Here is a 12,627-nt window from a genome sequence, read left to right as displayed (position 1 = left end):
TTAGTTTCAGAACAACATTGCTAGGAAATAACAGAGTAATCGATTGGTATGATTAGACATTATACCCTAGAAAAGAATTTTCGAACGCATCCTTAAAGAAAGATGAAAATACTATCCTTATCATCCTTCTTTGTTTAATATATTTGAAGAAGGAAAGAAAGAAAAAGCAGTCTCCCTCTCTCTCTCTCTCTCTCTCTCTCTCTCTGAATATAGAAGAGTGCAAGCAAAACGGGAACACCCACATTTTAAATGGCGATGCCTACAGTTATTTATCAGCAGCGGGTAAAAAATCATCCTTGAAAAATGGAGCAAATCCTATGTGGCAAATTCGGGTAAGATTAATATATTATGTAAAGTAAAATGGAGCAAGATAATAATTCTATTTATTCTGAACGTGAACATTAAAATACTTAGTAAAACAATTTATTAAAATAAATACAATTTATATTTCACATATACATGTGATCGATATGAGAGAATTTGGGGTTATAATGCATATATGTTTTTATCAATTAAATTGATAATACTTTATTCCGTTAAAAACGCCCTTTTTTTATTTGTTACTTTTTTAAAATATACTTTAATTTTATTGTCTTTTTTTTCTGTTTAAAATGTTTTCTATTATTTAAATTTTAATAAATTATATTGTTTGTATTGGTTATAATTATTTATGATTTTTTTCTAGATAAATTAATATATTTTTCTTTTCTTTTTTAGTCATGGCATTTTATTAGTCTCCAAAGTCTCCAGGTATCCAGTAACAGTCATTAACACACGGAAGCTAATGTCAGAAAAATTTAGTAAGCACTGTAGACCATTATTAGCATCACCACAATTGAGATACTTTGCAAATCCGCATCGTGGATATGCTATGGTGGTAGCGAGAATTTTAAGGGGAGCATTAAAAATTCGATATCTTCTCTTGGGAGGTGCAGTCGGTGGTGGTGTTACTTTACAAAAGGTATAAACAGATTTTGTATTTTTCTTTATGCTAATAATGCTTCTTTTTTTAATCGTATAATATATCTTGTCAATTACTAAAAATTAATATAAAATATATAACAACATCAGTTATTGCATGATACAATATCAATTATTAATAATCATATTTATAAAATTATATAACATTAATACAATCACATTCTTATATAAATAGAAATATGAACAATGGAAAGAAGGATTACCAGATTTGGAATGGATACAAAATTTGATACCTAATGAAAAGCAATGGCAAGATTTTCGAGAATCACTTATGACAGCTAAGAATAGTGTAGGCGATAAAATTGAGATTGGTAAGCATGACAAATGTGTAATTATTTATATCTGTGAAAACGTGAGGCAAAGCAAAATGCGCGCTACAATACGTGATAAAACACTGTGAAACATAAATAGATCCACGTATAAAGGAGTTTGGACTAGCTAAATATCGAGAATACAGGATGTGGTTTGATCAAAGACTGGATGACGCTATTAAGGCAGCAGAAAGTCGTCAAAAAGACTACCAAGAGAATAACTCGATGCAGAGTGAGTGATTGGCGCGCTTTTTTTTTTATTTGTACATTATGTACATTACTTCTAATTTCGTCAGATAATTTTATTCTCATTATATGTCCCATGTAATCCATTCCTCAATTACCACATACTCCATACTCCTTCATTTGCCTGACGTTTTCCTATCTGAACAACAATCATTATTACAAAATATGAGTTAATGATGAATGATTGTTATTATAATTCCTTTAATTGCTCCAATTTCTTTATGGGCAATCTCTATTTTATTTATTGTCTATATACAAAAATTTGCATGACAAAGCCTTTTTGATTATATTTGTTTATTACTTTTGAATATTGATTAAAAGTAATTTATATATTTTTAAAAAAACATTTATATTTTTTTAACACATGTGTGCATATATTAGATAAATTTAATAATATAATTTATTATACGCCAAGCATTGTTTCACACACATTTGTATTATAGATTTATTGTGGTCTGTTCTGTTCAGGTGCATTTGATACCATCTCATTGGTAGCTAAACAAACTTATTCAGGTGTGTAAAGAAAATTTGAAATAACTATTTCATACATATATTCTGTCCATTCAGCATTTTGTAATCAAATGATTTACAGAGGAAGATTTGAATGTATATTTTTCAATAATGCAAAAGCCACAAATAAAAGCTACGCATATATATAAATATAATTGCAACATATATATGTAATACCAATGAATAATTATTTTAATTTTTAAATACTGAATGGGACAGCCATTATTTATCGCTTTTGTTATTTTATGCTTATATATAATTTTATATACATATATAATTTATTATATATGTATATATGTACTTATGTGTTACATAATATTTTTATTATTTTTTTTAATGTAATTTTATCATATGCAAAATTGCTTATGCGCATAATAACTTCATTAATTCTTTTTTTGATTAATACTAGCTTTCTTGCACATTTAAACACGCGGAGTAATTATGTTATAATTTATAAATATACTCTTTTTTATTTATCTTTAAGCAGAAACAAAAGATCAATTGTCCAAAAATGTGATTGCCTTTGCACGTCCATTGGCTAATAATAGTAACGAGGAAGAACGTAAGAAAGCTCGTATGTACACATGTCATAAATAAAAAATTTTTTTATTCTTGAAAACTAGTTTAGCATTCTCATGATCTTTTTTTTTCCTTGAAGAATCGTCGCAACAAAGAATGAGTGCTATGCAAGACGAGTTAATGCAAATGCAATTGAAATATCAACGTGAAATAGAGAGATTAGAAAAGGAGAACAAAGAATTACGCAAACAGATACTTTTACGAGGAAATCAGAAATTTACCAATAAAAAGATAAAAGTAAGTAAATCATATATATTTGATATGTACAGTTGTATTTATTTCATTTTGATTGTATTTCTAAAATTATTCTTATCTTTGTAGAAATCATTAATTGATATGTATAGCGATGTCTTGGATGAACTTAGCGACTATGATAATACTTATTCCACTGCTGATCATTTACCTAGAGTAGTAGTCGTTGGTGACCAAAGCTCCGGTAAAACATCCGTGCTCGAAATGATAGCTCAAGCAAGGATATTCCCGAGGTATGCTTTTTTGTGCGGTATATCATACAATTGCACAGTATTGATAATCGTTACTGGTTTGGCTATATAGAGGTGGAGGTGAAATGATGACAAGAGCACCAGTTAAAGTCACATTGAGCGAAGGTCCTTATCATATAGCGCAATTTAAGGACAGTTCCAGAGAATTCGATCTCACGAAAGAATCGGAATTAGCCGAACTTAGACGAGAAGTGGAACTACGAATGAAAAATAGTGTTAAGAATGGAAAGACAGTCAGTTCAGATGTCATATCTATGACTGTTAAGGGACCAGGCCTTCAACGTATGGTTTTAGTCGATTTACCTGGTATTATTAGTGTATGTATTTATAATAAATTCTAAATTTTTCTGAAGAAAATTCCTGACATTGTTTATAAAATCTCGGATTTTGCTTTGAGACAGACGGTAACCGTCGATATGGCGGAAGATACTCGCGAGGCAATTAAACAGATGACCCAACAGTATATGAGTAATCCTAACGCGATTATTCTCTGCATACAAGACGGATCCGTTGACGCAGAAAGAAGTAATGTGACCGATCTTGTTGCCCAAATGGATCCATCGGGTAAAAGAACAATTTTCGTCTTGACAAAAGTATGGGAAATATTTTTCTTCTTACATTGATTAAACTGAATAAATAAATGTAGACATGTATAATTACTGTCATTTTATGATAGGTTGACATGGCGGAAGAGAATTTGGCTAATCCCGATAGATTGCGTAAAATATTATCCGGCAAACTATTTCCGATGAAAGCGTTAGGCTATTTTGCTGTAGTTACTGGTCGAGGTAGACAAGACGATAATATACATATAATCAAAGATTATGAAGAACAGTTCTTTAGAAACTCTAAGCTCTTCAAGTAAGTCTAAAAACGAACATATTTAAAGAATTGATGTAATATTAAATGCAATTGTTAATGAGTTTTGAATTTTCAGAGATGGTTTAGCAATGTCGAGTCAAGTAACTACGAAAAATTTGAGTTTGGCGGTAGCCGAATGTTTCTGGAAAATGGTTCGTGAGACGGTGGAACAACAGGCAGATGCGTTTAAAGCTACGAGATTTAACTTGGAAACAGAATGGAAAAACAATTTTCCGAGGTAAATATATAGAATGTTATATATGAAAGAGAAAATTTTGTGTTTAATTTTATCAATTTATTCCACAACATGTTATCTATCTAGATTAAGGGAATTAGATAGAGATGAGCTTTTCGAAAAAGCACGAGGTGAAATCTTGGATGAAATTGTCAATTTGTCGCAAGTATCACCGAGACATTGGGAGGAAGTACTAATGGCTCGAATATGGGATAAAGTCAGCATGCATGTTTTTGAAAATATCTACTTGCCTGCCGCTCAAAGTGGAAATCCAAGTATAATATATATTGAAAGACTACTCTCTCTTCTGAAGAGGCAGAAAGATTCATAAAGATAACATTTTTGTGTTACAGATACATTCAATACGACTGTCGACATCAAATTGAGACATTGGGCTGAACAACAATTACCTGCACGTAGCGTCGAAAGCGGATGGGAATGTCTACAGCAGGAATTCCAGAATTTTATGACGCAAGCTCGACTTAGTCAGGATCACGATGATATCTTTGACAATCTCAAGAATGCCGTCGTAAATGAGGCAATGAGACGTCATTCGTGGGAAGAGAAGGTAAATTCAATTTTACAATACAAGATAAATACAACTTTCTATCTTTATCTTGTTTTATTTTTAAAAAAATATGATATATAAATTAATAAATTAAACATTAGGAAAGTGTATTTTTTGTTGTAGGCGTCAGAAATGTTACGTGTTATCCAACTTAACACCTTAGAAGATAGAAGCGTGAACGATAAACGTGACTGGGATCAAGCAGTAAGATTCTTAGAAACTTCGGTTAAGGAAAAGCTGCAAAGTACGGAACAGATCCTGCGTGATATGCTGGGTCCTAGTCGCAAGGAACGTTGGCTTTATTGGCAGTGTCAGACAGAAGATCAACAGAAACGTATGGCGGTTAAGAATGAGCTAGATAAAATACTTTATGCTGACAAGGTACGCATCAAATTGTTGCAGCTAAATAAAACTTCTTTGTATAACTTTTTCTTACAATATCTAACAAGTTATATATTTTTGATTGCGCAGAAACATGCACCTACTCTAACACATGATGAGCTTACAGCTGTTAGAAAGAATTTACAACGAAATGGATTGGAGGTCGATAACGAATTCATTCGAGAAACATGGCATCCTGTATATAGAAGATTTTTCCTACAACAGAGTTTAGCCAGAGCATACGATTGTAGGAAAGGCTATTATCTATATCATACTGGGCACGAAAACGAAGTATGTTAGTTTTAAAAACAAGAAGTATGAGTATAGCAGAAACGCACATGCTTTATATAGCCGCTGGTCGGCCTAATTCGGACATTTTGCAAATAGAATGCTTTCAGATGGAATGCAATGACGTAGTACTTTTCTGGCGAATTCAGCAAATGCTGAAAGTTACTGCAAATGCTCTTCGACAACAAATCATGAACAGAGAAGCTCGAAGATTGGATAAAGAGATTAAGGAAGTTCTGGAGGATTATAGTCAAGACAATGAAATTAAGAAAGAACTACTTACAGGCAGACGAGTCACATTAGCTGAGGAACTTAGTATGTATTACAATATATATTTTTTTTAATCATTAATTTTTCTTTTAATTTATAAAGGTTTAAATAATAAATCAATGTTAAATAAATATTTACATACACACTTATTGTTGCTAAATTATTGTATTTTATTTTTATTTTCAGAACGGGTTAGGCAGATTCAAGAGAAATTAGAAGAATTTATTCAAGCGCTAAATAAAGAGAAATGAACATACTAAATCGATTATTATCGAAATTAAACATCACATTATATTCGCAGGGTGAATCTCTGATGTCACTTGCGATTGAATGGACGAAAGACAAGTCTGAGATTAATCTCGTGGAATGTCAGTATACATTCTTGCAGATTTCTACAACGATCAGGGAGGTAATTTGTCTCTCGGCAGAATATCGAATCCATGAGTCGCCAAGAGCACAATATTGTCGCAAGGGTGTAAAAAGTCCATACGCTTAATCAAGTTTGTGTGATATAAATAATAAACAAAATCTCTATGCCCTTTGATATGATTTAGATTTGTAAATATGAGACTAATATGTTTCTAAAACATGAAAGATATTTATATGAAATTATCTTCAGTGTATACAGGTCATTTCATATAAGAATATTTCGATCAGTGTAATATGATTAAATGAATTACATCAACTCAATTATTTGATAAACAAGTAAATATATTGATATAAACATGCAATAGTATAATACAATCATGCTACGATTATAAATCCATTTTAGGCGATAAACATAATGAATAATTGAAATTGTTATTGCAACGTGCTGCAGAATGTATGTAGAAATTAAAGAAAATATAGGCTGCTCCTTGAATAAATTAGTAATCAGTCCAACATCTTATAATATAACAATTGTGCTCCTATTTTTCGTTTTCTATGTATTTTTTAGCACCATGTATATCGCTTTTTTAAGAAAGCATGCACCTTATTATTTTCTTTCTTGGTGAAATTTTTTTATTGCATCTTGATTTTGTCTTGACTTACTTTTAATAAAACTCGAATTTCTATTTGCGCATACTTACAGATTTACTTAAGTGAATATAATCTATCCCTTGAAGATCGCGATAAATTTAAGTGAAAAAGATTTATTGAATAAAATAATAATTTTTAAAACATTCAGTGTAAAAATAAATTTTTTTATCAGCAGTTTTATGCAATGGCATATATATGATTTTTTATAAAATGAAACTCTAAGCTATCATAGTTTTTAGTTACTTATCAGTTTATCACGCGACTCTTTACACTTCACATCGTTCACACGCATTTCCTGTTATATTTATCGATGTAGCTGTCACTCGTACTGCAGATCATATTATATCATGAGGAATAAAATTCTTGATGCATGTTACAATGATTGACGTCTAGCAAAATATCTATAATTTTTCAAGCTATCATTTTTATTTTGCGTGACTGAAAAATAGAAAATGAGAATATGAAGACGCGGGACATCTAGCATTCTCTTGACAACCCGCAATTATCATGATGTGATACCGCAACGCGTTATTAGCGATATGTATTTCTACATGGGTATAGAACAGGGGATTTTTTTTAATGTTATATCGTTTGTGTCCTGAGGAAGAACTGAAAGGAAGAAACGACAGAGCGGATCAGAAAAAATGCAGTCGGCTATAAAACGTTACTATAATATTAATAAGATCCTCATAAAGAAAATTGGTGGCTGGCCGAACCAGAATATTTACCTAAAGATACTTTTGCCGACATTAATATCAACTGTTATTTTTAGTCAAGCTTTTTTTGAGGTAATGTTATTTGAAATTTGCAAGAAAAATATTTTCCCATGGTAATATATGTATATACACAGCTTACTTTAAGCGTGCACAGGCATATCTTTCAAACGTTTTGAAAAGTTAAAAACATTATTAATATTATACATTTTATTACAAAAGTTACTATATATTATACAGTTAGTCTTACTATATTTTAGAATTGAATCTTTATTATTTTTTTTATATTGTATATTTAAATATTTAACCAAAGAATATATAAAAGTGCTATTTTAAATAAAACTTTTTTAAATTTTAAATGAAGCTTAAGACTTAAAAAAAGCATCTTAAAAAATAACTTCCTAACAACTTTTTAAACCTGACCATAAATATTTTTGTGAAACATCTTTATGACATTATTTTGCCTGAGCAAATAAATAATTAATTTTACGACAATATTATACAGAGTGCTAAATCCATTGTATTTTCATTGATCAGCTATAGAATTTACTTTAAAAAAAAAAAGCTCTTTGATTTTTTAATTGCTTATAATTTAAAATTTATTAGTGTTTTGATATTTTTGCAAAGAAAAAAAATTGACTTAAAACTAAATTATAATTATTCGCAAATTAAAAAAGATGAAGTCCAAGCAATTTATTAAAGTACGATTGACAACACATATATTTCTCTTATTTACGAAAGTTTGTCGAATATAAAAAATTGTTTCATTTAGAAACAATTTTTTATTTTTATTGTCATACACACCTATTTATACATTATTATAGCTAATTTACATATATCTATTTACATTATTATTTAGCTATTTACATTATTTTCACTTCAGGTAAGTATAAGATTAAAAAGATATTAAAAAGATGCATTGAGAAGTGTTCGAGAATTATTATTGTCGATTTTTACAGTTTATAGAATTAACCAAAACTTGGAGGACTATCACTCAAAATTGTGAGTGTCTTCTCATAATGCTAATTATGTTCGTTGGTGGTATAAAACTGTTTACTATAGTTCTCAATAATAAAAACGTACGATTTATAAACTGTGATTTTTTCTTATTTTTTAAATCTTAATCACATCGATTGTACATTTCGCTGTTTTTTGTATTATTTCTCAGATAGCACGATTGTTATTTCTCATCGATTATCATTGGCGCGTTTTTACGCATTCTTTGGAAATAAAGATTATGCGTGATTACGCTATTCTAGGAAGGAAAATAACGATGTCTTATATCTGTAATAATAAAATAAATTATTATTATTTATATTATTTAGATTTTAATAAACTGTTATGTATCGTATACTTGTTTTACACTTGAGTTATCGTGAACTGCAATTTAGTTTAAGTAATGGTCAAAATAATAATAATATGATTTACAGTTATTATGTATTCATTGATGTGCTCTTACTTGCTAATACCAGTAAAGCCGCAATTATTGGATATTATCAAACCTCTTAATCAATCACGCCCATATAAATATTTGTAGGATGTCGACTATGGTATTGATAAAGAAGCATATTACTATTACATATTAATATACTCGTATTTGACAACTTTAGTTAATATAAGTATTATAGTAATAGTCGATACAACCTACATGATGTTCGTGCAACACGCGTGCAGTCTATTCGCCGCTATCGGGTATCATAACTATACTACATTATTTTTTAATAAAATATGAGAGAAGTTATACTTAATTATTGACATATCATAAGTAAAATTTCGATCGCATCTTAAAGGCATCGACTGGAAAATATAACTATGGAATTAAATTCAAAAGAAGATGATCAATTAAATAAGAGTAATTTGACAGATTATATGCAATATGATGATGAGATCTATCGTGAACTTGTACTTGTCTTATGGAAACATCAGCTGAGTGCGTTTTTGTAAATTTTTCGCATATTGCAAAAAAAAAAATATAATCAATAACTTCTGTTCAATGTATATCTATATTTCAGATATGTTTGTTTCTTGGATTCTTCGTTCACATCGTATTCGTTTAATTTAACATTTATTACAACCACCATGACAAGTTTTCTCGGAATTCAAGTGAGTGCGTGATAAACGATATCAAATGTTACTAATTGAAAGTCGTTTTTGCTTTTTTATTTAATCTAGAATTTAATGATTTTGCAGATACTTTTTTTATTAAATCATAGTAAAGAAGATATGATCAGATATGTAGCAATGTTTATAGGTACTTTCTTACATCTTTTTGTTTTAAACTATCCTGGTCAAAGAATAATCGATCATAGTTCAGTACTATTTCACAAAGCGTAAGTATAGCGTAGTATAATTTATTTAATATAATGTTAGCTAAATAAAGAAAAAAAAGATAGAACTGTATAATAAAATATAAAAAAATTTTTTATAACAAAATTGAAAGTTCTTCATTTTAATGTCTTGAGTAAAATAAAATACTTTTATTATATTTCTTAAAATATTGTGCATTTTTATAGCTCTTTGTTTACATATAGAAGTATTTTATTTTTTATGTCTCACGAGTGTGTCATTTTCTTTGCTTGACATTAACATATTTTTTACTTTTTTTTTAATTATAAAATTTTCTGCTCGTTCTAAAATGTAAAAATTGTATACATGGGATTGCTAATTTTAGATATAACGTGCTATGGTATAATATGTCACGGAGATCGACGCGGCTATTGAGTATATTACTTTATAGATGTTACGTACCTTGTACATTAACAGCCGGCAAAATTTTTGTGCTATCATTGACTAATTATGCTTCGGTAAGAATAGCTTTTTTTAATAAAGTTTTATGTTATATCATAAAAGAGATAATACATAATTAATTTACATTTTAAGATGGTGCAAGCTTGTATGTCTTATTTCACCGCTTTTTCGTCGTTCAACTAATTCGCGGCGAAATATTGGATTATTGGATAGTAAAATTAGCGATTCAACGTAATTTTCCTTTATTGATGTATAATAAAGTAGCAAATGGAATTAAATAAAAATTTACAAGCTATACATTAATGAAAATTCTTATGATTAATTTAAAAATGTCGCCAGTAGATAAATTAATAGACAAGTGTTCATACAACCAAACTGCCAATTTATTGTTTGATTGTTCTATCAACGTCGACCATATGGTTTTGGTCCTTATCAAGTGAACTAAAATAACAATATTATAAATAATGAGAGTCACGTTACAAATGAAATAAACGGAATTATGTACCTACGTTATAGTTAAAAAGTAGAAAGAGAAAAATCGAAATGTCAAACTGACATTGTGTCAACCACTATGTTTGGGATACTGAGAACGACTAAACGACCTTTATTAATTTATCCTATATGTTGTTTAAATTCTCTGTGTCTTTTTGAGAGTTAATAGTGTTCTCAAATTTTTTAATACAAAACATTTCAGCTATTTCTCTCTTTCTTACATGTTTTTCAGTATGCAGAATATCAGGCGCTGACCAATCAAAGTCATGATCAAATTCTAATTTGTGTTTGCTGATTATGGAAAGATTACTTACGTGCATTTTTATATTATTAAAATGTTCCTTGACCCGAGTGCTTAAGTGTCTTTTTGTTTGGCCAATATACGAAGCGCTACAGTTCTTGCAATTTATTCTACAAATCTTCCGTTCTATTACTAATAGGCAATCCATCTTTGCCACGTTTAATCAATGAATTTAATTTTTTAGGTATATTGTAGACAACTGTAAAATCCATATTTTTAAACAACCGACCAATATCGTCACTCAGGCCTTCAACAAACGGTAATGCAATGTAGGAGGGTTTGTCTGTATTATTTTCCCCAGTACCCGGAATACTATTATCCCGGTGTTTGAAAAAATTAAGTTACTCTTATAAATATAAGGGTTTATAACGTGTGTCGGAAAACAATTATTGAGTAAGATCTGCTTCACGACATCAATGTTTTTACCATGAAACTGATAGTAAAATAGCATGGTCAAAGAGATAAAAATGGTATTCATCTTATATTTAAAAGGATTCGAATAAAAATTAATATATCTATTGGAACAAGTAGATTTTCTATACCAATTAGTTAAAATTTTCCCGTTGAAACACTGGTGTCCAAAAAGTTGATACATGATTAATGGAAATGTTGTAAATGTTATAAATTGATTTTTACTTGAGCATTTAAATATCCTTGAAAACTCGCGTTTGAATTTGTAGGAAAGTGTATCTTGCGAAGAGAATCGCGGTAATGGCGTTTAGCGATGTAGTGATGCAATTAAAAATACACTCAAGCAGTAATGTGTCTTTTAATACGCCTGAAAATTCCTTTAAGTTATTAGGAGATCATATTTTGCGAAGAGGTAATTGCGATAATGGCGTTTAGCGATGTAGTGATGCAATTAAAAATACACTCAAGCAGTAATGTGTCTTTTAATACGCCTGAAAATTCTTTTAAGTTATTAGGAGAACATATTTTGCGAAGAGGTAATTGCGGTAATGGCGTTCACAAATGAGTGAGTAATGTGTCTTAAAACGTTCGAAAATTCCTTTCTGAATTACCAGGAGAATATATTTCTCGAAGAGGTATACGAAGAAGTTCGCGCAAGAGGTGGTGGAGACTAGATCAGTGAGGGGGCGTAACCGATGGCTAGTGTATGTATACGTAAGTACTTCGTGCTGATTGGTTGGATCGAGCAGTCATTGCAAAAGAGGTGTATTCTATTGACCCACGATCCAGCCAATTAGCGCAGAGTATTTTAAGTACATATTAGCTATCAGTCATGCCCTCTCATGGATTGTGCCCACCTCTTGCGCGAATCTCTTCGCAAACCTCTTCGCGAAACATATTCTCCTGGTAATTCAGAAATGAATTTTCGTGAGCTTTAAAATCCATTACTCGTTCGTGAACGGCATAACCGCATTACCTCTTCGCAAAATATGTTCTCCTAATAACTTAAAAGAATTTTCAGGCGTATTAAAAGACACATTACTGCTTGTGTGTGGTTGCATTACTTATCTCTTTACAGAATATTCTTTCATTAACTCAAGTCAGAGACAAACTTTCGAGAGTATTAAAAAATACGATATTACTGATTATCAACTGAATTATCGGTATTATTTATCAGCGAATTAATGGAGTTGTATCTCGCCGAATCAG

General features: G+C 30.0%; 2 protein-coding genes and 1 pseudogene across 6 annotated transcripts; all 3 read left to right on the top strand.

The window, feature by feature from the left end:
- Positions 1-210: 210 nt before the first annotated feature.
- LOC126853140 (dynamin-like 120 kDa protein, mitochondrial) lies at positions 211-6,599 on the top strand. 5 transcript variants are annotated; one of them, XM_050598623.1, is made up of 18 exons: positions 211-332; positions 718-961; positions 1,157-1,292; positions 1,393-1,524; positions 2,007-2,051; positions 2,536-2,622; positions 2,707-2,864; positions 2,949-3,112; positions 3,183-3,447; positions 3,532-3,723; positions 3,807-3,991; positions 4,068-4,229; positions 4,314-4,501; positions 4,580-4,794; positions 4,918-5,175; positions 5,266-5,466; positions 5,574-5,778; positions 5,920-6,599. In XM_050598623.1, exons 1-18 carry the CDS (start codon positions 304-306, stop codon positions 5,982-5,984), a joined length of 2,931 nt encoding a protein of 976 aa, XP_050454580.1. In that variant the 5' UTR covers positions 211-303; the 3' UTR covers positions 5,985-6,599. The 5 variants fall into 5 exon arrangements, with proteins under 5 accessions (XP_050454580.1, XP_050454579.1, XP_050454582.1 ...); XM_050598622.1 differs by having other exon boundaries at positions 2,533-2,622; XM_050598625.1 differs by lacking the exon at positions 2,007-2,051.
- A 763-nt stretch (positions 6,600-7,362) lies between these two features.
- LOC126853045 (uncharacterized) lies at positions 7,363-9,410 on the top strand (annotated as a pseudogene).
- Positions 9,266-10,475, top strand: LOC126853043 (uncharacterized). Its single transcript, XM_050598431.1, has 4 exons — positions 9,266-9,569; positions 9,657-9,796; positions 10,138-10,270; positions 10,347-10,475. Exons 1-4 carry the CDS (start codon positions 9,546-9,548, stop codon positions 10,395-10,397), a joined length of 348 nt encoding a protein of 115 aa, XP_050454388.1. The 5' UTR covers positions 9,266-9,545; the 3' UTR covers positions 10,398-10,475.
- The last annotated feature ends 2,152 nt before the right edge of the window (positions 10,476-12,627 follow it).

The sequence above is a fragment of the Cataglyphis hispanica genome, chromosome 11 (assembly GCF_021464435.1).
Source record: "Cataglyphis hispanica isolate Lineage 1 chromosome 11, ULB_Chis1_1.0, whole genome shotgun sequence".
Classification (NCBI taxonomy): Eukaryota; Metazoa; Arthropoda; class Insecta; order Hymenoptera; family Formicidae; genus Cataglyphis; species Cataglyphis hispanica.
Note: the sequence above shows the minus strand (reverse complement) of the source record. Positions and strands in the feature narration are given on the sequence as shown.